At 52.8% G+C, this 23,468-nt stretch overlaps 7 protein-coding genes across 7 annotated transcripts; 2 read left to right on the forward strand and 5 right to left on the reverse strand.

Moving 5' to 3' along the window:
- Positions 1-3: 3 nt before the first annotated feature.
- On the reverse strand, positions 4-2,273 carry CKM354_001297600 (uncharacterized protein; the record flags this gene model as incomplete). Its single annotated transcript, XM_044808512.1, has 2 exons — positions 4-2,159; positions 2,213-2,273. The coding sequence occupies 2 exons, from the start codon at positions 2,271-2,273 to the stop codon at positions 4-6; spliced, it is 2,217 nt and encodes a 738-aa protein (XP_044664447.1).
- Positions 2,274-6,237: 3,964 nt separating this feature from the next.
- Positions 6,238-7,592, reverse strand: CKM354_001297700 (uncharacterized protein; the record flags this gene model as incomplete). Its single annotated transcript, XM_044808513.1, has 2 exons — positions 6,238-7,128; positions 7,203-7,592. 2 exons carry the CDS (start codon positions 7,590-7,592, stop codon positions 6,238-6,240), a joined length of 1,281 nt encoding a protein of 426 aa, XP_044664448.1.
- Positions 7,593-11,491: 3,899 nt separating this feature from the next.
- CKM354_001297800 (uncharacterized protein) lies at positions 11,492-12,625 on the forward strand (the record flags this gene model as incomplete). Its single annotated transcript, XM_044808514.1, has 1 exon — positions 11,492-12,625. The coding sequence occupies one exon, from the start codon at positions 11,492-11,494 to the stop codon at positions 12,623-12,625; it is 1,134 nt and encodes a 377-aa protein (XP_044664449.1).
- Positions 12,626-14,536: 1,911 nt separating this feature from the next.
- On the forward strand, positions 14,537-15,433 carry CKM354_001297900 (uncharacterized protein; the record flags this gene model as incomplete). The annotated part of the gene is made up of 2 exons (XM_044808515.1): positions 14,537-14,601; positions 14,662-15,433. The coding sequence occupies 2 exons, from the start codon at positions 14,537-14,539 to the stop codon at positions 15,431-15,433; spliced, it is 837 nt and encodes a 278-aa protein (XP_044664450.1).
- Positions 15,434-17,927: 2,494 nt separating this feature from the next.
- Positions 17,928-18,311, reverse strand: CKM354_001298000 (uncharacterized protein; the record flags this gene model as incomplete). Its single annotated transcript, XM_044808516.1, has 1 exon — positions 17,928-18,311. One exon carries the CDS (start codon positions 18,309-18,311, stop codon positions 17,928-17,930), a length of 384 nt encoding a protein of 127 aa, XP_044664451.1.
- Positions 18,312-18,926: 615 nt separating this feature from the next.
- On the reverse strand, positions 18,927-19,262 carry CKM354_001298100 (uncharacterized protein; the record flags this gene model as incomplete). Its single annotated transcript, XM_044808517.1, has 1 exon — positions 18,927-19,262. The coding sequence occupies one exon, from the start codon at positions 19,260-19,262 to the stop codon at positions 18,927-18,929; it is 336 nt and encodes a 111-aa protein (XP_044664452.1).
- Positions 19,263-20,206: 944 nt separating this feature from the next.
- On the reverse strand, positions 20,207-22,145 carry CKM354_001298200 (uncharacterized protein; the record flags this gene model as incomplete). Its single annotated transcript, XM_044808518.1, has 4 exons — positions 20,207-20,402; positions 20,454-21,341; positions 21,391-21,842; positions 21,903-22,145. 4 exons carry the CDS (start codon positions 22,143-22,145, stop codon positions 20,207-20,209), a joined length of 1,779 nt encoding a protein of 592 aa, XP_044664453.1.
- Positions 22,146-23,468: the final 1,323 nt, after the last annotated feature.

Genomic DNA, 23,468 nt, shown 5'->3' on the forward strand with positions numbered 1-23,468 from the left:
CATTTATTGCTTGTACAACCAGACCATCATACTCTGGTAGTCCCTTTGAGGGAAGTCCAAGTTCAAACCACCATTCATGTACGTCTGGCCCGAGTACGTTGAGTTGTCATAATCGTTCCAGTACCTCGCCTCTGGGTCGAGACCTTGAAGCCTGAGCGGCGGAGGAGCAGGCTTGATAGCATTGGTTTGCTGGAAAGCAAAGACGACAGCAGTTGACTCATTTGCTGAAACGAACTGTACTGCGGGCCAGTTGCTCTCTTCTGGAAGACGAAGGCGGTAGAAATCGCCAGAGATGACGATCGGGCCGATGCGGTTGGCGATCTCCATGATTTCTGGGATGGCGGCGGTTTCTTCGGGAGTGAGCTCGTGAGGGTTGAGCTCGAAACCGAAGGAGCCGCACATGAGAGCGACGTGGGCGCGGTACTCAATCGAGATGTTGCGGCCGTTCAATCCGTTTGGCACTTTTGACACGTGGCAGCCCATGGCGGATGGAGGGTAGGCGAGCGAAGTGCCCATCTGGATCGTGAGGCGGTCAGAACCGTCGGTGTTGTCCGAAGTCCAGGATTGAGGCCAGTAGTGGAGGAGACCAGCGTCGAAGCGACCACCACCAGAAGCGCAACCTTCCCAAAGAACTTGTGGGTACTTGGTGGTGAGGGTGTCAATGATGTGGTAGAGGCCGAGAATGTACTTGTGGTCGGTCGATGGGCTCGGCATCTCGTGGATAGCACGGTTGTTGTCCCACTTGATGTACTCAACGTTGGCGTTGTCGATCAATTCAGACACGAAGTTGATAATGAATTCCTGCACTTCAGGCAGGGCGACATTCAACACCAGCTGACTTCTGGTCAAGGTCTGCTTGCGTTGTCCAGACTTCATGACCCATTCTGGGTGCTCGCGGTACAAGGTAGAGTTTGGGTTGATCATCTCTGGCTCGACCCAGAGACCGAACTTCATGGGCTCAGCACCAACGCCTTCGGTGGTGATGTTGTTCACTGCCGCGACATAAGGACCGAGACCGTTGGGGAATTTGGCTGGGTTGGGTGTCCAGTCTCCGAGACCGAGAGTGTCGTTGTTACGAGGAAAGTCGGTGCCGAACCACCCATCGTCGTTGACGAAGAGCTTGACACCGAGAGCCTCTGCCTCTCCAGCCAGCCTGACCATGGAGGTGTCATTGTAGCCGAAGCCCAAGCCCTCCCACGAGTTGAGGAGGATAGGACGTGTCTCGTGAGTGAAGTGTGATCTCGATAGGTGGTTGCGGTAGAGGCTGTGGAAGCTCCTGCTCATGCCCCCCAGTCCTTCGGAAGAGTAGACAGCCACAGCTTCGGGAGAAGTGAAGGTCTCGCCTGGAGCGACCGACAAGGTGCTGTGCAGCTCGTTGAGTCCGAGCAGGACGCGGACATATCCGTGGGAGAATCGCTCGGCGGTGGCAGCGAAACTTCCGGTGTAGACCAAGTTGAAGCCCCATGCTTCGCCGGTCGATTCTGTGGTAGTTGGGTCGATGAGTGCGAAGAATGGGTTGTGAAGGTGGGACGAGTAGCCTTCGGTGCTGCGGAAGCCGGTCTCGCCATACTGCACTTTGCGAATGACCTTGTTCATCTCGTGCGACCAGTCACCCTGCAGCTCAACCATGTTTAGATCAAGGTTTGGCAGATCAACGCTGAAGGATGCCGCACGCTCAATGACAATGTCCTCAGTACCATTGTTGTGAATCTGAAAGCTTCGTGCGATGGCGTTGTAGCGAGGGAAGACGGAGTATGAGAGCACTGCGGTGACGTCGGAGTAGTTGTCGTAGAGAGTCACCTTGACAGTCGAAACGTCGCTGGCGTTTCCGAACGTGGCAGGGAGTCCCGGAAGTGCCGGCTTGCCTTCGATGACCTCGTGAGACTGATATGCGAATGCCGTGACAGTGTTGCCATCAGCGTGGCGGATATGGATGGCTGGAAGTCGGACATCGCTGCGTCCAACATCTGGGAATTCTCTCTTGACGAGAGCGAGTCCATCGTGCCAGCCTTGGGTGCTGATCGGCGCCGGAGGCACAAATTCGGTGACAGTGCCTCCGAAGTGATCGCCTACCACTTCGCCCGACTTGGGGTCAACGTGGAAGAGATAGGACATGCCATCACCAGTCAAGGTGAAGTTTGTTCCTTCGGCCTTGAGTCCTGTACAGTATGTCAGCGGGACTCCACGCAAGGTGGACTCTGAGAAAGCTCACCTGTCTGTGCCAATGCCACGCCACCGAGGGCGGACAAGGCGAATCCCAGAGCAGAACGCATGTTGATAGATGAAGCTCTGCAGCGGACAAGTCAGTGCCTGGCGGAATAAGTCGAGGGCGCTGGGCGGCAGTCTAATATAGCTCGCACGGCGCCACGAGGATTTCCTTTTCGGCTCTGAACTCTCGTGGCCTGGCGGGCTCTGCAGGCAATTCATTCAGCCGAGAGACACGATTGCGGGGAGTGCAGCGCTAGTCGTCCGGGATGTGGAGGACACGACCAGGAACAGGTCTAGCGGCGGTTTTGTTGCTGATGCTGTGCCATGTCCCTGAGGAGCAACTTCTCTTCTCTCGGGACAACTTCGTCCACTGCGCGAGTGGTCCAGAAATGGCCTTCATACTTCTTTCCAGCATGTGAGATATTGCAGAAGCGGAAGTCGTCGGAAGATCAGGCCACTGCCAGTCGGAAAAGCCACATTCGAGCCGGAATGGGCGAGGTGACGTCCAGGAAGACCCGTGGGGAGCGGAGAACGCGCCAAGATCTTCTCAAGCTCCACATCAATGGCGCCACTTCGGCGCCTCTGCCGCCGATCCGCACACAAGCACAGCACAAGACGAAGCCATACGCCTCTTGTACAAACTCACGGAGCAGCCTGCTCGATTTTTCATCGCCGTCCGATGCTTCGATACGCCCTCCACATTGGCACACGACATCGAGGAGATTTGGACGTCTTGGAATTTGGACCCAGTTGTGGCTGGCCATGTGGAGGAGCACGAGTCAGCAAGAGCCAGCACAGCACAGCGGAGATGACTGGCCAAGCCTCGCGCCCGCCGCGGTGTATCCGACAATGGGACGAGACAGGTACATCTGCACACAGAACTGAAGAGGTCATTGCAAGAAGATGAATCGGCAGGATGTCCAACCCAACATCACGGTAACATCAGAGATCTCGTCTACTTTTGGAACATCAACATACAGAGAACCAGGTTGACTGCTTTGTAAGCCGGCAATACTAGGATGACATGATGCAGAACACACTTCACCTGCTGCCGCTTCTACCGTGAAGAACTATAGTACAGTATACGCCTCGCAATACTGGAGCAACTTGTCTGTCGCATGAATCTGGCGGATCTTACCTGGCTATGGACAGCAAAATGGAAACCCCGAGACGCTGACGATTCCAATCTCTCGCGGCATTAGTTGTTGGCCTGTCTTTCTTAGATATACAGAATGGCTCACCTCCGTTGCAGAAGTCAGAGATATGAGGAAGGAACAAAGACACGCTGAAATCCCTCTTCCAGTAAACGCCGTATCGAAAGCGCGAACCCAGACCCGAGTTTTCATTTTGCTTTCGGCTGGCACCAGACAGGTCGACTGCTTAACAAGCCACCAAGACGCATTCCCTGCGCGTCGTGTTTGGCGCTACAGACTTACATGCGCTCCGGATCATCGTCAGGAGAGATCTTGCGCCCGGAGCGACATTTCAGCATTTGGTGCCTGGGAGTACTACCTGTAGACCGCGTGCGTGCTTCTGAGCCTTTGTGTCACTTGGCCGACGATCGCCAGAAACCTCTGGTCGAAGATGGCGCACTATATGTTTGGGATCCAGATTGCTGCCCGGACTCTGTCTTTGACCATGATACCGAGGGAACTGAGAGCGCTTGCGGGTTTCGTCAAGAAGCGTCTTCTCTCTCTTCTCTTCACGGACATGCAACGACTACGCCCAGATCGTGCGCCTGATGGATATGTTTTCCCAGTCCCCGGCATCGACTTCCGCCATGTGCTCGATATCGCTCAACGATCAGTTACACTGAAGCTTTGCGCATCTCTGCTGGAGACTCTCATCGTCGGTCTTTGGACCAAGGTGAGTTTAGTAGCTTGCTCCGAAGCCGCTGGTCCTGGAGTCGATCGAGAACAATAAGGACGAATATCAATGTGAGGCCTGGGTGCTTATGGAAGATGATGTACTAACTACATGCAAGACACTCTCCGCTATATGGGTGCTTCTTCGCAAGTCAGGATTCTCTGCCGATCAAATTCATGCGATGATCGTGGCCATTTATCTCTCACATACGGCAGTCTCGCTTTTCTGCCAATCAAATTTCCAGAACGCCGATGGCGTCTAGCGCTCGGTGGGCGTCGTTGCCCTTCACCATGCGGAGTTGTTGGCTGCGACTCCAGAGAAGTCTCTGCTCTGGCTCTGGCAGTGGCTCTGGCTCCGTTTCTGGCGCCGGAGGCGTATTAATGGGCGAGGCCCTGCTTGGTGGCAGGGCCAGGCTTGTGTCTGACGGAAACGCGAAGCCAAATCCTCTGATCTGCTGTCAGGTTGGAAGACAGAATTCCCTGCCCGTCGTAGTCGAGAAGTGTTGCGCCAGAATGGGTCTGGCATCATCCAGATCCTGATCTTATTTGTTTCAATAGTGCTACGCAAAAGCATTCTCGCGGGAAACTCCGGTCTCGTTGCCCATCCTTCTGCTTATTGTCGGCTCTCGTATCTTTGGGACAGCGCTGAAGTCCAGTGTCCAGACTACACTATTCTACCTGCGGTCGATCGCAAGACAACCGGTGTATCCGTACGATGGACGGACCAGGCGAGGAATGAGCCTCTTGAGCTTGGTGTACAGTCATCCTTCTAGGCCTGTTCGGTAATCTGCTGCACCCTGTCAGCGTGTTGAAGTTCCAATTACATATGTTTGAGACTGACTAAAGAAGTTGTTACTTAATTCAATCCCAGTTCGACCGACTAGACGACCTCTTCCGGGATGTTCAGGTTTTTCCTACCAGTTCAAGTAGGACGATTGAGCCGTAAGTGCTTCCATACGGCTACCAAAATGGAGGCAAATGCCCAACAATCGATATATTCCGTGCTGTCGGTCCTCTGTAGAGATAGTCACTACCTTCGGCTCGATCGATAGTCTACCGCACCCTTTTAGCGTGCCAGGCCCTTGGATTCTGCAGTGCTGTGCGCTAAAGCCTTCGTAAAATGCTGGTTCTGGCGATCAAACAGTGCTCCTTTCCAGGCTAGAATTGCGCTTACTATCGCTCGGGCTCAGACCAGTGACTATAACACAAATCAGACGTTTGGTGTGACTAAACACGAGGTTAGTATCTTGATAGCAGTCTTTTCACCGACTCGCTCCAAGGCCAAGCTGAGGCATCTTAGTCGCAGGCTATATATCAGACATGCTGCCTCCACTTCTCCATGGAGATGCAACAATCAGCCGTCTCACTCATCGTAAGACCTATTCCACCTCGACACTCTTCTCTATCCCGACCTGTCGATTACCATTATGCACACCCCTCTCAGCACATCCACAGTGGCCCTCATCACGCTAGCCATTCTCACACCTTCCACCCACGCTCTCTCATCCTACAACGGCCCCAAAATCAAACACGACTTAGCCATAACCGCCAAAAACGGCCCCTCCCTAGACGACTGCCTCTGGTCTCTCCTCAACGAGAGCAAACTCGGCGGAAATAACGCTCTTCAACCCCCAAAAGTCCAAGGTCGTCGAGCGATCTGCTCCAACAATTCAGCGGGCGGCTGTGATGCTACTCTCATCGGGTGGGAGAAATCGGACTGTGTTATGAGGGTTGATGTTTATTATGTTGAGGGGAAGGAAGCGGAGGTGTATCAGGTTTGGCCTACGAAGGGCGGGATGTGTCAGTATGCGCCGTATAGTGATAATGCGGGGGCGAATTGGGGGAAGGTGAATGGGTTTGATTCTTGTTTTTGCGAGGATGTTAGTAGGCCGGATAGTTGTTAGGGGGTTTTTTGGTGGCGAGAATGAGATGGTTCGATGAATGAGTGGGGTGATTCGCAGATTGGGAAATTCGTACTGTATTATTGCTTTTCGATGATTTTTTTTGGGATTGCTCCTGTGACGATATGGTATTTTGGCGGAGGTTACCAGTGCCTATTCAAAGGGGACAAAGAGTCATAGCTAGCGCCCCAGGAGAACATACCTCTTCTGCCTATACTGCCTTCTGTGATCCGTACCAAGGGTTCACTTGCGACTGATTACAACTACCCCTTCACCATTTCCAAAATCGCCCTCACATCCTCCTTCGTATTCAACGGCCTCGGATTCGTCTCACACCAATGATCCATCAAAGCATTCCTCGCCAAAATCTCCATCTTCTCTTCTCCTTCCACTGCCACAGCTTTCAGACTCCTCGGCATCCCCAATGCTGAGATGAAACAGTCCAACAGCGTCCCTAAATCCGCCTCTTCCTTCTTCAAGCCTTTCTGCTCAAACAGCTTCCTCGCTTCCTCATCGCCCCAGAAGATCTCTTTGACTTTTTCTTGTCGGTCGCTATTGATTGGGGAGTTATAGTGGCAGACGGCAGGCAACAACACACAACTCGTCTCTCCGTGTCCGACTCCCATGGGACCTAATTGATGTCCAATTCCATGCGACGCACCCATTGGGACTCCGAATTGGAATACAACTCCCATGGCGTCGATCACACTCATTTGACACATTCGCCTCGCTTCTAAATCTTTTGGATTTTTCTTGCATCTCAACAATCCCTTCACGAGTAATTTCAAGCCCCTCGTAGCGGATTCATCACTCTCTACTGAAACCTTTTCGCTTAGGGAACAGAGTCCTTCAACACAGTGGTCTACCGCTCGAACGCCGGATTGAAGCCAGATGTGTTCGGGGGTGGTGGTCGTTAATTCTGCGTCGAGGATAACTAATGCAGGTCCTTTTGTAGGGTGTCCAAAACCGAATTTCTGTTGGGATGTGTCGTGAGTGCCGCCGCCGAGGAAAGAATATTCTCCGCCTGAGAGGGAAGTTGGGACGGAGATTATGGGGATGTCAGGGACTTTGAGATCGGGGCGTTGGGTGGACCAGTCATTGCCTGAGTGGAGTTTTTCGAGGTCGGAGAATGTGGAGGCGTTGTTTGCGAGGGCCTGTATTTTCTGAACATCAGTGCATTCCGATTCGACTCATTTTCATCGCAACCGGTAGGGAAAGAAAGATTTACCAAAGCAATAATCTTCGCCCCATCGGTCAAACTCCCCGCTCCCACAGTTACCAGGACATCAGCTTTCTTCTCTCGGGCGTCATTCGTCACTTCCAAGACCTCGGACCATAATGTATGAGGTCGCATGCCATATCTCACCCCAACGACCTTATCACCAAGCTCATCGAGCGAAGTCTGGATGTGCGATGTGTTCTTCGATAAGCTCGCAGAAGCGATGATGTAGACCCTTGATCTCCCTGCGAACGGTGAGGATTGAGATGAAGAGAGATGTTTGGAGATTGCCTTATGGAAGGAGAGGTTGTAGGAAATGTATGGGTACGGATGATCTTGAGCAGGGTAGGCGGGACGATGGATCTCGCCATCGGCGTCGGCTTTGAATTCTTGGGACATGGCCGATAAGTGTTGTGTTGCAGCAAATGCCTTGGCGTTGTGTTTTTTCTTATATGAATCTGGTCATTGCATTGAGGTGAAGTGTATGCTGGTTCAGCGCCATGCATGTCATCATGCATGGGCAATGCTCTGAATGCCAATACCATAATTGCTACTGAACTCCAAGGTACCCCGCATGTTTGGCTGACTGATGGTGATTTTGACTTTCCGAGGTTGGAGGGGGGGTTTATTTCCGAGCTTCGAACTGCGAGTGCAGCTTGCGATCGTTGTGAACGACATTGGACGTGCGAATGGGAATGGTGGTGATCAGAGTATTGGGTGCACAATCCTGAAAGACAGGAAGAAGCTGCGATGAGTTGGTTTAGTGCATGATGATACGATGTCGCAGTAGGCTTTCGAATGCAGTTAAACTCCGACATACTCGATGCCTGTGATGTTCCCCCAAGCGGCAACTTTCGCCAGGAACATCAGCTTGAGCCCTTGTGGTCGTTCAAAGCCAAACGCGTGTTAAGTGTAATTTTGCGGGAACGCGTAGAGCGATGAAGGAGGCTCCTTCGACGCGTCCAAGTTGCTGGGGTATTAGGACCTTCTCATCTCCTCCTGTCTTCCTCTTCTCTCGCGCGTGTCCTTTGATCTTGATTGTGATATTCTGCGAGATATCGTCTAAGATACGTCAGCGCAGGATTGCTTCCAAGACAGTCGAAAGAGATTCGCCACCATGCCAGCCGCGTTAAGGGATGCGCCAGATATGAGAGTCCGGAAGATTAGGATGCGTCAGGAGCGGAAGATGTCGCTCTTCGATGCCATCGACAGGCCGGAGCATGGGCTTGAAATGATCAAAATTTATGGGAGAGTCCGCAGGCTGCACAAATACCGTCGCATCATGCGAGAGACGATTGACCTACTCAGAAAGGAAGCTGCCATGATGCGGGAAATGCGGGAGATGACAAACGACATCGAGACGCTCGAATAAGAGGCGAAGGAGCTGTGGGAAGAAGGAGGCGTAGAGTTCATGTGGTTGCATGGGCGTGAGAAGGGGAATACCTCCGCCGAGGACGGGAATTGTAAGTGCCACGCCTGCTACCTACTATGGAAACAGCGGAAGGATAGCACTGTCTTTGTGTTCAGGGCTGAGACTGACGGGAATTGTGACAGCGCGCGAAGGTTGCCAGCTTGTGGATACAACGCACAGCAGTGCATCACAAGGTATTGTCCGCGTCAACGAGCGGCCAATGCAGGGATGGCAGGAGGCTCCTCCAGCACTGCATCAGCCGCAAGACGAACAATGTCAGACGCACCGCTCAAGACAGAAAGGTTAGTCAGACAGAAAGGTTAGTCAGACTCATACCGTAGACCGTTCTTGCAGTTGGCATTGTTGCTGATCGGACATCGAGCAGCAGGTGTCGGAACTGAACCTAGAGAGACCGAGGCTTCCGTCAAAGCAGAGCTCGCAGGTGCGCGCCATGAGCAGGATGATCATTCGGCTTACGTGAAGCTGGAAGGCGTCGACGACATCGACGTGCAGATGAACGAGAGAAGCAGTGAGACTGCGAGAAAGAAGCGCTCTAGGAAGCGGAGGGCCAGGGAAGCACGACCCAAGCCATTCTATGTTTCCGCGAGTGAGGAGGATGAGTAAGACGTGTAGAGGTGGGTAGCACTGGATCTCACCAGTCGTGAGATATCTGTTGATCCTGCTTGAAGACACCCCCCTTGCTGACTTACCACTAGAGTGGTCTGCCCTCGTCTGGCCGATACTACATAGGGGCTAGCATATAGGGTCTGATCTCCGGGTACACAGGATCCGGACACGTCCGTACCTTAGACCAGCTTAGTACTATAGGGTATGACAACTCAAACAATTTCTATAGGCCAAGAATGCATATGAAACAATTCTCCTGTCGTTTGCCATCCCCTCGCTGCGCTTCTACAACTACTCCAACTATTTGCATCTAGAGAGGACTTTGGGGCAATATGTTGCTTCATACTCTTGTCGCTCTCGTTTTGAGGTATGTTTTCGATGAGCATATGTCAAAGATGCTGGCTAAGCTGAGTCAATAGCATCGCGTCCACGACACGAGCCGATTCTTGTTTCTGCCGTGGCTTAACGCAAGATTTGGGACACACTCTTTGTGACAAGAAGGGGGGGATATGGCAAACTTTGTCACCTGATATTCCAGCTGTGATCAGCAAGACCGGCTACTATGCCTGGATACACACAGTTGCAAACCGCCGGAGGGGCCGGAGAACGCTGACTTTTTCCGTAGTGTGTCCTGGATGGAGATATGAACCATTTCAAGGATTCCGAATGTATGAATGAGTACGGGAAGACGTTCAAAGTGGCTGGTTGTTAAGAAAGCGATTGGATGGTGAGAATTCCCTTGCGGGCCTGTGCGGGAGTTGCTGCTGATTGACCGAGAAGAACGGGGCGCCCAGACATCTCGAAATGTGTATCTGGAAGAGGGCGCTGTTGGGAGTCGATACGAGAGCGGTGGAAAGAGCGAAAGCGAGGGTGGAAGGCTGGGAATAGATGGAAGCGAGGATGCCTTTCTCAAGCAGAACATACATTCAACTGGAACATTCCTCAGTCTGGGTGTTAAAGATGGCAGACCTCGTAGAGCCGATGGGGCGGTGTTGAGCACTAGACGGCTAGTGATGGCAATCTGGACGTCGTCCTCATCGAGCGCCTCGTCCTCATGCTGCCTCCCCACCATCTGCGGCGACACAGTTTTCGTCAATGCTGTTGTTGCTTCTCTTAGTTTCGTATCTCAGAATCGTCCATAATGCAGCGCGAGTTCATCCGCAGACGAGTCCGATCCGAAAGAAGTGCTGTTGGATCAGTAGGTACGTGCAGGACCAAGTCGGCGCCAAGGCAGCAGCAGATTTACTCTGTCACGCATTGAGTGTCGTTCCAGGTCCACCTGCTTGGATCATCCTTCTCAAGGTTTCGGCATCTATCTGCGACTCGTCAATCGGAGAGAATGGCGATGCCCTGTAGCGAGGAAGATTCTTGAAACCGCCATTTCATCATTGTATAGGGTCGACACTGTAGGTGCGACTCAAACAGCTGTGGCAGACGGCGTTTGCATTCGACCGGGATGGCTGCTGTACCAAGATCGATGGCGGCAGAATCGGGCGACGTCTGCATGCTGTCGTTGTTGCTTGGAGAGAATGTCGTCGGCGCAGGATTGACATGTGCAGTCAGCAGCACGTGTGTGGAAAGAGGAAGAGGAAGGACGCGGCTAGTGCCACAAATAGCGGCCGGTGCAGATGCCGGCGCAGGGCCGCTGCTCCTCCCCGCTCCGCTCCACTCCACCACCTCACCGCGCACAAGCAAACGTTTCCCGCGCCCACCACCGCCGCCACCGGGGCATTGACGAGTCAGTAGAGAGATGCGCACCCTTCCACAGCTTCTAGAGTGTCGCACCATGTCGAAGCGAGCGGAGACCACATCGCAGGGCTCGAGGTTTGCTGCGGCAATGACTTCACCGTCTGCTCGCTAAAACCAGCTCGCATCCCTGCTGCTGCCGCGCGATTGGCCTCGATGGCGACAGTCGCGTGCAAGCGGCCGATCTGACACGATGCAGCAGGCCCGGGAGGGAGGCGATGCACTGATGCAGCGCGCAGCACAGCACAGCGCAGCCTGTCAGCAGGCGCAGATGCAAGAATGCAGACGAATCCATCATCTCCATCTCCTTCCGTCTCCTGTTCCCCCGCCCTCCGCAGCGACACGTCCGGCCGGCAGAGCGACTGCAGCGTTGCACAGCAGTAGCGCCGACCTCCTCGCACACCGCATGCCCACGGGTTTGCTGCACCCTGCGAACTCCCGTCGCCCGCATCAACGTCTCCCTCCAGCGCCAGCAGAATCTTCCGACTGTCTTGTCCTCATGTAGACGGGCGCCATGGCCAGCAACAACTTTGCCCGCGGCCCGCAAAACGGCTTCAACGGCGACAACAATGACCGCGGCCGCCAGTTTAGCGCCTACATGAGCAGCGTCTACGAGAATGCCATCGCCTCCACCCGCTCCGTCGATATCGTGACCCAGACCACCACGCTGGACGACTCGCTGTCCACCACCGATCCCGACGACATCGACTCCGACGAAGGCACATTGACCAACGCTCTCTTCTTCCCGACCGCAACCTCGACCAATGCCGGCACGACGTTGGTAACACAGACCTCGAGTCAGGGGAACAGCAATTTGCAATCCTCTTCACCCTCCAGTGAACAGTCACAAGTACAAAACACTTCACAATCCGACGATGATGGAGGAGGACTCTCGGGAGGAAAGCTTGCTGCTGCAATTGCCGTCCCCATCATCGTCGTCACACTCTCCGCGCTGGCCGCATTCCTGCTTTTCCGCCGGAGGCGCAAGTCTCGCCAAGAGCAGCCCAACACCCCGGAAGTCAGCAGTACACATAGCAGAGGAGGCGCAGCAGGCTTCTTTAGCTGGCGAGAAAAATGGGGCAGTTTGAGGAGCAGTGCTTCATCGCATAAGGATCCTACTCCGGAAGTCACATCTGTCAACAATCAACCTACCTTCGTGCCGGCCAGGACCATATCGCACGAGGAGCAGCCTCCGCCCTATCCGGTGGAAAGTGCTCCTCGCCCAACCACTGAGCCCCAAACGAGGCAGCTTCAGCTCGCGACAGATGTACCTCGCGCTGCTCCCGAGTCCACATCGCCTGTCTCACCACTGTCGCCCTCAGAGTTCCTGTCGCCCAACCCGTCTTTTATGCGAACCGCTCGGCGTGGGTCCACAGCCGCGAGCATCAATTCGGACGCATATTCGGACACTGCTTCCATTCATTCTGCTCGTGCAGCTAGGATGTCAGTCGGAGGCCCGACCATGATTGCGCCTTTGCGTAATGGTTCCCCAAACTCAACCCGACATGATCGAGGGCCCGGCAGTGTCGGCAGTTCTGGGACTGGAGATCCATTTGGTGATGCAAGGAGGGCGAATACTCCATCGCTCGAGGGGTTGAGGATCGCCATCAGTGGTGCCGGCAGTCCCAAGAAGGAGGACCAGGGTTGACCCAACGAGCCACGGCCGCCGCAAGGCACATCTCATCGAACGCCAAAGGCATTGAGCATGCTCATGCGATTTGCTCGGATTTGTGCCGCATAGACTCTTCTGACTCATGACTGGACTGCCTGTCGCCAATGGCACGCCGGCGTAGTCGGCTTCCATTTGAACTTCTTGCAAATATGTTTTACTACCACAGCACTTCTCCCGGAACGAGAAGGAAACATTCGAACAGATTCGATCATTGAACAAATCGACAGTCACTCATTCACAGGAGCACGCCGAGGAAGAGGAAAGAAGGAGAAATTTTTGAGAGCGAGTTGCAGCCGGGGAGAATGTGAGCAGAAGTGCTTTGCATCTGTCTGCACATTGTGCACTTTAGCGGTGGCGTCTCGAGAGCGAGGGCGATTCGCCTTCCACTGCGTTGTATGATATGAGATCTACTGGCGAACGATATTTGGAAGCGCGCGCTGCATGGATGGATGAAAATGTCTAATGACTTTACGCTGACCTCACACATTGGCTCTCCTGTCCTTCCTTCTTGTTTCTCTTGTCAAGCCGTCTACTCTGCTTGATAGCTACATTGCTCATGCCTTCTTCTCTTTGAGAACGATACACCGTCTTGTAAGCGCCATGGCAGATGGCGAGGCTAATCAGGGCTGTTGCCGCCGAAGAGGGCCGCTCTCGCAGCTGCCGCAGGCTCCCAAGTCCGCAGTCCTGACATCTACGCCCATCACCATGATGGCCGCCACAAAGGCCGCGACCCAGGCCAAGGTGACGGCAAGAATTATCGTACCGCCACCGGATAGGGCATCAAGGTCGTCAACGCCCTCGGACGAGTCGTTGTCGGACGGCGCATTTATTCTCGACGTTGCGGTACTTTCGATGCCACCAGAGAACTTGCGTGAACAGCTCGCGAACGGTCTCTCATAGCTAGGAGTATGACCTCCCTGCCCCCGGCGAAGAGCGAGATCTTAGCCGGGAGGTAAGAGACAGAGCATGCAGGAGCTGCTTAGCGATATGTACTTGGCGCAACAGCTCCAAGACTGACAGTCGGTTCCGAGCGTTACACCACCGCGCAGTCAATGCATCGTTTGCGACAGGATTTCGCGATGAGGTTGATGCTAGAACTTATAGTCTGATTAAGATGTTGAGCGCAATGCGGGCGTGATAGTATTAACCGCGGTGAAAAAGGGGATAAAGAAACGACAAAAAAAAAGAAGAGGAAACAGACTGTGCAGCATGAACGAGAATTCCTCCAGCCGCTGAAGGTGCGTAAGAGATCTCGACCACCCATTTGCGGCTTTTGGCGGCGTGGCGCGAAATACTCACTTGCTTAGAGAGGGTGGTCAGCACATTTGCATACTGTTCGATTGAATCACCACTCATGCATCGCTGTCCTGTCTTGATCTTTGCATTGCCGTGCTTGTTCAGCCCAGACCCGTCCCTGTTTGAAAAGTCGTGTGCTCCGCCCATGCCGCAGGATCGAGTCCAGGCATGCGACAGCGATAACGCGGACCGGCCGGTCAGCACGCTGGCGATGGTGGGCATCGCTTGCATGACTCATTTCAGAGTTCGTTTCGATGCCGAATTCGCAGCTCGTGATGGACAATGGCACAGATCTCGGAATGTTGGATAAATCTGCCGAGCCCTCAGTTCCGAGAAAGTAAACGAAGGCGGATGTACAAGGCAATGGACGTGGTGTAGCGGACTGGAAAGAGATAAACAGGGCATATGCTCTTCAATGCTGATCTCTCGACCCTTATGGATGTGCTTGATCTATTTTTGAGCCACGCAGGCCACATTGCATTACGTTTCGCACGTGCTCCTGGTTTCTGTCATGCTCAGCGTACCCTTCGACCACTGTTCGCCATCTTCGTTCGTTGCGCAAATGATGCTGGCCGTGTGAACAACCACACTATGAACCCAGCGAACACGGGTCACTCGCAGGCCATGACCACACGCAACCTCCTCATAGCAAGCCGGTATGTCTATGCCGAAGATTTGGTTTAAACCCTCACGCCAGAACACTGACCACTAATCAGCGGACTATGTCTCGCCTTGCGGGGGCTGTACGCCTGTGCATACGGTGTACAGAACGTCATCAACGCGCTAGCCTTCTGGCTATTCGTCGAAGTCCTCTGGCGGCTCATAACTGCCACACAACATTCCTCGAACCTGCGCACCGTCACACCATCCACACAGTTGACAGCGCGCTCAAGGCACATTTACATCTATATAAGGGGTTTTAAGATGAAGCTTGGGTCTAAAGAGTACATCGTACCCAACATCTTTAGGGTCAACCACTGGGCCATCGAAGTCGGCGACGGTGAATTCTACGAGTTGGACAAGGACAGCATCAACGTGAAACGAACAGACGGCAGAGACTGGCGAGATCAGCCGGTTCAATACCGTAAATGGCAAGGTTCCACCACCATCGACCCAGCTGTGGTGGAATCGATTGCGGCAAGGGTGTACGCAGAAGGCAATTTCGCGCGATACCACTTTCTCCTCAACAATTGTCGCAAGTACGTGGACGCATTCCTGGCCGCGCTCGAAGAACATGAATCATCAAACGGTCGGCAACTTGGATGGAAAGAAGAAGCCCGACGTAGCCACGAATGGCGCACGTGGCTTCGAGATGAGCGCAACGGATTGGTCGAGACCGTTAAGGATGAAATGAAGAGTGTACAGGCAAAAGATTTTAGCTCGGCTCTGGAACACGTAGCCATGACAGCGTTGGTGCACATGCACGGCGCAGTGTTCCGATTCAGGGAGAGGAGAAAGAAGCTGAAGCTTCTTACTTCGGGTGCGTGAATGGCCAAAGCGGCAGTCATGCCAGGAGAATACATCAAATGGAGGCTCCTAAAATTTGCAGGATATCAATCACTCTAGAACGAAAAGTGTAACGAGCCTTTGCACGGCATTCAGAAGATTGCTCCGCATCAAGCTCGCTAAGCTGGATATGACGAGTCTCAGCATCATATGCAAGAGGGCCTGTGTCTGACGGTACATCAGCTGCTGGAATCATAGTCGCAATGCACGATGAAAATACTTTCTCGAGATCGTGAGTGCAGCACATTGTCCGGAGAACATCGAGTTAGCTGCAAAGAAGCTTCGTCAAATCTCATTGCTTTTAGCCCTAAATTCTCATGTAGCGAACAGCTGTATGAGATGCGGGCGTGGCGAACGCTGTAAGACGGATCCGAACTTACACTTGAAGTCTTTGAGACAGGCGTTAGTAAAGAACGTTCTGGACCGCACGCGAGTAGTTGGATGACAGGGAAAGTCGATGGAAGTGACAAGAATCGAGGTATGCCGCATGCGTCCAGACGCAGAGAGAGCGCAAAGGTCTTTTTGCGGTAAAAGAATCCAGACAGCGAGGAGCCCACCGGACTATGTTCTGAATATGTTCATCATTACACGAGAGTATTAAATGCAAGAAACCTGCCCAGTCTTGATGCTTACAAGTCCTGAAGCTCCAGCTGCTCCGTCTTGGGCCCGTCAGGAGCCTGCCGTACAGCGATCGAGCTGTCATGAAGTGGCCCTGATCTCGCATACTGAGCTCCACGTTCAGACTTGGAGAGTGCGTCGTTTCCCGCGGCCTGTCGCTCTGCGATTCGACTAATCCTTTCACCTCGATATTCCAGACGATAGGTGCCGCGTTCGGGCAACGCAGCAGCATCTGACGGCACATCAACTTTTGGTAGCCACTGCGGTACTAACCCGCACCAGAAGAACGATGACAATGCTCCTGTGAAGACGATTAGATAGAGGGTAACGATCTAAGATAAGCGAATCGTGTCAGTGGCAGGCCACTATTGTGTCGATGGATGTAGTTACCTTGCTATGGTCGTCCCATGCCTGAACAGGGAAGTGTACAACATGGAGTGTATAGGCTACCAAAAACAGCACCCAGCTGTAGCTCAACAGCAAGAGGGGGCATTGCCATATGGTGGTCATCTTTACACTCAACCTGCCATCATATCTCGTCAGAGCCTCCTGATGCTCTCCAACGACATGCTCTTGGCCTCCAGATATAGGCTCCCTGGCTCTCGCAGGCGCTGACGCAGCCTGCGGCTTCATCTCGAACAAGAAGAGGCAGAGCTGGCGCAGCTTGTGATCATCTCTGAGACACCCTGCAGCAGTATCTGCGGCGAACACTCTCAGGACATTGTGTCCACTCTCTGACGATTCATCAGACGAATAAAAGGCGCGATCGTACGTGGCTCGCATTTGCGCCAAGAGCATCGACGCCTGTGCCGACGAAATTAAAGCGAAGATGGCGAGGATGAGCGACGCATTCCACAGCGCAGTAGCATACCAGACACTGTGGCTTTGGATCCAATCGCTAGTCACCATACCCACATTTCCAGCTGCAGCCACGGTAGCCTGCGTGGACTCAAGTCAGTGTGGGAAGCAAAGTTTCGAAAGGACTTGACTTGCAGCAGGCTTGATATCGGCAAGTTCCTCGGCTTTGCCTCGCATCCAGGCTTGGAAGAGCTCGCGTGCTAATATGAGCTTGTGGGATCGTAGTGCATCCAAGACAGCTTCTGTTGGCTGGAGTGTCCGCTGGTTGTGTGATCGATAGTACGGCCATTGTATCAGCCAGGGAAGACGGGAGAGAATTTTGTTCATCGTTAAGCGAAAAGACTGGAGATTGTCAGTAGCGTGAGCTGGAATATAAATGGCAGTGGCGCGCGCAGAGAACCCGCCTCTGTGCAACCCGAAAGTACCTCCGTATTGCCTGCGGCCTCTGGGATCTCGTTGGTAGGCGGTACGGCGCTGTGTGGTAATCGGCATGCCGCATCACGGTGGCTGCGGCCGAGATGCAGAGAGGTCTTGCACTTTCAGCTGATCTGTCTGTAGACACTGCTCAGCGCTCTTTTTCGGTGCATATCCCAACGAGTGGCTTTCGCTACCGTACGACTTCGCCACCGAAGCATGCATGATATAACAGATCGCTACAAATCTTAGGTCTCGCGGATGATATAGTATTGGTCAGTTCATCTACACGTACATTGTGCATTCTAGCGGTGGCAACTTAAGCGATGGAAGGCAGTTGGCCTCCCGCTGCGTTGTATGATTTAATATTACTTCGCGAACGATAAGAAGGACACGATGAATGGGGAGATGAAATGTCTAATGACTTTGTGCCAATTCTACAAAACTTGCTCTTCCTCTTTGGTTCACTACCCCACGCCTAGTAGTAATCTTTGGCCAAAAGAGGGAATTCCTAGTATCTCCCACATCTTCCCATCCCTTTAAAATACCCCCTCCCTCTTCCTCCCTTTTCAATCTCGACTCAACCCTAACACGCAATCCTCACAACAGCATCGATCCCATAAAGAGCATTATACTTGTACTCATACCCCGCTCCCCTCGTAATCGGCTTGAATTCCGCTACGCCCGCCGCGCAACTCCATTGCTTAGGACCCGAATTTCCTGTGGCATACTCCTCCGTGGAGTAGTAACCTTCGATTTTGATTTTGGCTTTGGTTGTGGCCGGGCCCGGGCCATTTCCTACGTCGAGGAGAGCGTCGTGGACGACCCAGCTTCGTGATGCGATTTCTTCGATGTTGGCGCAGACTCGGAAGGGGCAGGTTGGTGCGGGGCCGGAGCCTTGGGAGAGAGTTGGGGTGGTGAGGAGGAGGGTGGACAGGAGGGTGGAGAGGGTGGTGGTTGACAGGCGCATGTTGGTTTTTGCTTTGTTTTTTTTTTCTGGACTTTGCTCTTCTGGTCTTCGTCGGGGGGTAGTCTTGGAATGACAATCTGTTGGGTAGATTTGGAAATTCCGGACGAGGTCCAGCGATAATAGATAATAGAGTGAAGGGTTTCGAGGAAGGGGAAGAGATTTTATACTCGGGAACTACCTTTCATTCGATATATCCGTCGACTTCCGTCCTGAGAGGTACAAGCATTCGGTTTAGTATTGGGTCTATCTCGGTAGGCGGCTCCTGTACTTGACTATTCCATGGCACTATCCGGGGTCCTGTGAGACACGATTCCCTGAGCTGTGAAATTGCTCGCGCTGCTCTTCCTGTCTTTCTAGGCACTTACCCGATGACTACACTCCGTCTGACGTTCTTTCATACCCAATGGTACAACAAGGACTTTCACTATCTGATCGAATCTATGTTCTCGCAACGATCGCAAAATTCTACAACGCGCTATGTACTCTTGAGAATTCCAGGAAGAAAAGACCGTTCCCACGCCTCTTCCTCCATACTCACCCGCATTAGCGTCTCACCCATCACGAAGGTAAGTCCAGCACAAACCACTTCTATCTACTCTCCATCCACTTCAAATCTCAACACTTGATCCTCACAGCAGCAGGCAGGATCCCATTCGCCATAAGCCTATACGTCTGTGTTCCCGTCGTGCCAGGTTTGGATTCTGCTGTGCCCGCAGCGCAATGCCAGTTGTAGTCCCAGCGACCACTGTACTCGGACGTGAGATAGAAGTGTGTGATTTTGATGCCTTCTTTGCTAGCTGCTAGGCCTTGGTCGATTAAGGAGCTGTACACGACCCAGCTTGGGGGTGGCTCTTTGAGATTGTCGGCGCAGACTTCGTACTCGCATACCGGAGGGCTTTGGCAGGATGCGAGGGTGGTGACGAGCAGAATGAGGGAGGTTAGGAGGCGCATTTCTGGGGTATTGACGCTCTCGATATTTGGATCGGAGAGGGGTGGGCTGGGTTTCCAAGAGTCTTGTCTTGACCTGGAAAAGAGGAACATCAGACGAGTTCGAGTGGCGATGATCGAATCGATATACTTCGCGAGACTTCGCCGTCCCCAAAACTTCATGGAACGCCCTTGAGACTCGCGTGTTCAGCGGCAAGACCATCTAGAGCAAGCTGATACATGGTGAATCACAGCTAGCAGCACCGAAATTTCGGTATGTTGCCCTGACTAACAGAATCATTACTCAGTGTTGGCACGCCTGATCTGCATTATTAGCAGCATAGGCATTGACAGGACCGACCAAGGTGTCATTTACTGCATGCCTGTTCGGCCTGGCCCAGCGGAATTGTTGATTTCGCGGGCGTGGGGCCAAAAGAGACAGCAGCCTAGCTTTTGGATCTCATCTGATAATATGTTTTTCTGTCTTCTACTCGGGCTTGGAAGCTTGAAAAAGGAAGGCGCGCGAGTTTGGCTGACTTTCGTCACAGCTTTACAATCTGTCACACAACGTTTTGCGTTCGAGGTTGCGTTCGATCCGTACCAATCGAGGGGTGAGAATGGACTGAGAGAGCGACACCAAGTAGTCCTGCCTCCCCAGCGTATGGCCATGTCAGACAACTGCGCCCACGTCCATTTCCGGTCGATTCTCGATTCTGCTCATGACAGCACCCAAACCTCCAGGGCTCGGTCCGATGACTGGCGAAGTTCAATCGAAGCAGGCACTTTCTCAGTCATTTGCATCATTCGTGACAAGCCAACATAGCGGCACAACTGCCACTACTTAACACATGATCGTGCATCACTTCCCATGTCCTCAGCGCTCGCGAGTGTATTTCCATTGCGGCTACAGGCTTCTCTTGATCTTGGAATCTTGGCCGTAAGTCTTCGCACTGCCTTACAAGATTCCATCATTCGTGCCTGTTGCCGAACACCATCACTTGTGCATGGTACTGTCTATTGTACGATCCGTCATTTTGCGCGACGTTGTTCTGGCTGCCATCATTGTGTGAGCCCACCACGTGATGCATGCGTTGCTTTGCCTTATTTTCACCACTTGAAGGTAGCTGGATATCATCCATAAATGGTTGCTGTGCAGTAATGTTGCTGAGTTCGGTCAACATCTGCGAAGACTCAAACATTGTCCGTGGCACGTACCTGCGATTGACTTCATGTTCAGTTGTGCTTGTGGGCAGCGTGGGGAGAAGCTCTGCTGTGTCTCCTTTGCAGACGAAGTTCAGGTGAGGTGCAATAGTCCTGAGTGGAAGGACGATGTTCTCGCGCACGAAGTCCTTCCGGAGCTGCGTGCTCTCGCGGCCCTGTGCATAGTCGCTCAGAGACCTATCGAAGCAAGCTTGTATTGCTTTTCGTATAGCCTGTCGGACTTGTCCGTTGACGAAATCCAAAGTCGGCCAATGTTCTGATCTTAGAAGTCTCTTCGCCTGGAGCAAGTAATTGGTGATGGTCCTCCCTTCGTAACTTAGATTGGTTTGATCGAAGCTTCCTTCACAGATCTGGACCATTACCACGCCCAGAGCGAGGATTTTGGGGAATCGATGGGGAAGGCCAAATCCGTCCAGAAACTCTTTCTCCTGCTCCGACTCGAATGTGTCTCGATCGATTGTGATATATGGACGTATAGGACGGAACAAGCTTTCACTGGAGTCTGTCCCTTCGGGGAGAAAGTGAATTCTTTCCACTATGGATCTCATCTTCACGAGGCTGGAATCGTAGTAACGTAGTGCTGATTCTGCAAGGATGCAGATGAGGGTGACTTTATCGATTGAAGAGAGTTCCATGCTCTGGCATAGTTCAGACAAGTTTTTGCAGGGTCGTTGAGCAACCTCTTGATCGCTAACGTAAGTGTCCGGCAAGACGGCCAGGCTTCCTCCGTCGGCTTTCAACCGATATGCCACAGGCCCATTGTTCTCTTCATAAGCGTAGACATCACAAATTGCACTAATCGGTCTTGACCCATCGCTTGTTGTGAGTCCGTATTGTGGCCCTCCGTCGCCGACGTCGATACGAATCGCGCGTGACGTGCGACTATGTGATCGTTAGTCGTTGGATTCGCTCGCGAATTGTGCGGCCCTACCTTGGCACTTCGAATCGGAACGCTCGCCATGTCATCGGACATGGATCTTGTGCTGCGGAAAAGACAGTCTCGAAGTGAACCATTCCGCTTTCGATGTAGGCATCCTTCGTCAGTCGCAGGCCTCCTCGATGTGCCCACGGACTTGGACCGCAGCGACAACGCAGATGCTTCCACAGGACGTTGTAAAGAGTGTCGTGCACGTGTGACGCGTATTCGTTTGACGACGAAAACTTGGATTCTTGTAAAAGACTGTCGTGGAGCTTGACTTCCTCTCGCGCTGATGCGTCACTTGCTGCAAAATTCAACGAGCCTTCAAGTTTGGCGAACAGAGCTGCTTGAGCATCGGAGCTGGCATCGACGAATGAAATTAAAGCATATTTTACAGCTTTCTGATTTCCCTGTTCTACGACATCTTTGAGGCTTGAGATTCTGTCGGGCTTATGGTGGCGCCACTGAAGGGTAAGTATATAGCGGTAAACGGACTGAGCCTTAGCTTAAAGCGGCTGACTTACTGCACAAAGTTGAAGAAGACATTGAGCGAGGCCTTGCAAGTGTTTGCTGAGAGCGCGTCCGTTCGTGTGGAACTCAGAAAGGTTGCTGTTTAGTATGTACAACTCGCAAATTAGCCTCCCAAGTACCTTGTTGGCCTTGCGATGTCTGGCGACGCGTTGGTACTCATTGTTAAGGGAAAGCGCAGCAACGTATAGGACGTTGATAACGTCTTCCACTAGACTGAAGAGCGGTTCGTTGTCCATGACGTGCTTGGTAAGGTGCAGACGCACTGAGACATGAAGAATTAGATGAGCCACATGGAGACGGAGCCACGTGGTCCGACTTATTTTTGGCCCCTTGGCATGCATTCATGTGTTGTGAAGGATTATACGACCCACATGACACAGCAAGTGGATCGCTGATAGCAGGACATCGTGCAGAGCGACCTGTACCGCGGGAAGATAAACAGATGTCATGGCGAACGCCAAACTCAGCGGACCGATGGACCCGCCATCGATCAGCATAGAAGACGCAGTCCGAACTTGCGAGGCAAGCATACGCGCCTGCTGCTCGATCGAGGCCCTAGTGAAGTCCGAGTGGGCGCAGAATCGGTTGCTCGACTTTCGCATGTGGACGGCAGGTCTGGGAGTATTTGCTGCTCATCGTGCGTCACTCAGTCGGAGGTTGTCGACGAATCCGCAAGCCCTGGAAGTTCTGATAACTACTGTCAACGCTCTTTCAGATACCTTTGAGGAATGCCGATTAGCCTGTCCGAGACTTACGGACAGATCCACCAGACTTTCTACACCGCCTCCACGGTCGTCACTTTGGTCTTCTGGCAGTGATCCGGGGGAAGCGCGAATTGGGACGTTGCCTGAGTATCAACAAGACGCAGAGCAATTGCTAGGGGCCCTGATTCGACTAGGAACCACCATTCGAAAATCTGGCACGACCGCACGACTAGCCAGAGCCGATGCCACGTTCAGAGTAGAGAATCATGAGCAACTGAGGCAACACCTGTCGTTGATACTACTACGCCAACGCATGGCGCGCAAGCTAGAAGATGAGCGAATGGAATTCGCAGCCAAGAACAACGACGGAGTGCCTCCAGAGATGATGGATACAATTGCTGAAGACGAATTCATGATGCTATCAAAGATGATGGAATCGGTTGCTCAAGGCGAAGCGATGAGTGGCATGCAGATTGACACAAGTATGGATCAACTTGAGGTTGACGATACTCAGGCACATCTTATTCTTGCTAATCTATACCGACGAAACCGCTTCGAATATGCTAGGCGCCATGCTGTCAGACTCGCCGAACGGCCGAATTTAGCCACCACGCGACCAATCCCCAATCTACATGGAGAGAAAGTTCGGCCCATAGCATCGCAGTCACAAAGCACAATGTTCGAGCAGTCTTCGCAGCAAGGAACAAAAGAGGTGCAACATTCTGCGCAACAGGTTGGACCCGGAAGCACGGTGGCGTCCTCGGTAGAGGCAGAGAAGCTCAACTCAGCTCTTCTCCTGCAGCAAGTAGGCAGAGCGAAGGCGAGTACGACTATAGTGTCAAAAATCGCCTCAAA

This window comes from Cercospora kikuchii (assembly GCF_019650295.1).
Source record: "Cercospora kikuchii DNA, contig_00009, whole genome shotgun sequence".
NCBI lineage: Eukaryota > Fungi > Ascomycota > Dothideomycetes > Mycosphaerellales > Mycosphaerellaceae > Cercospora > Cercospora kikuchii.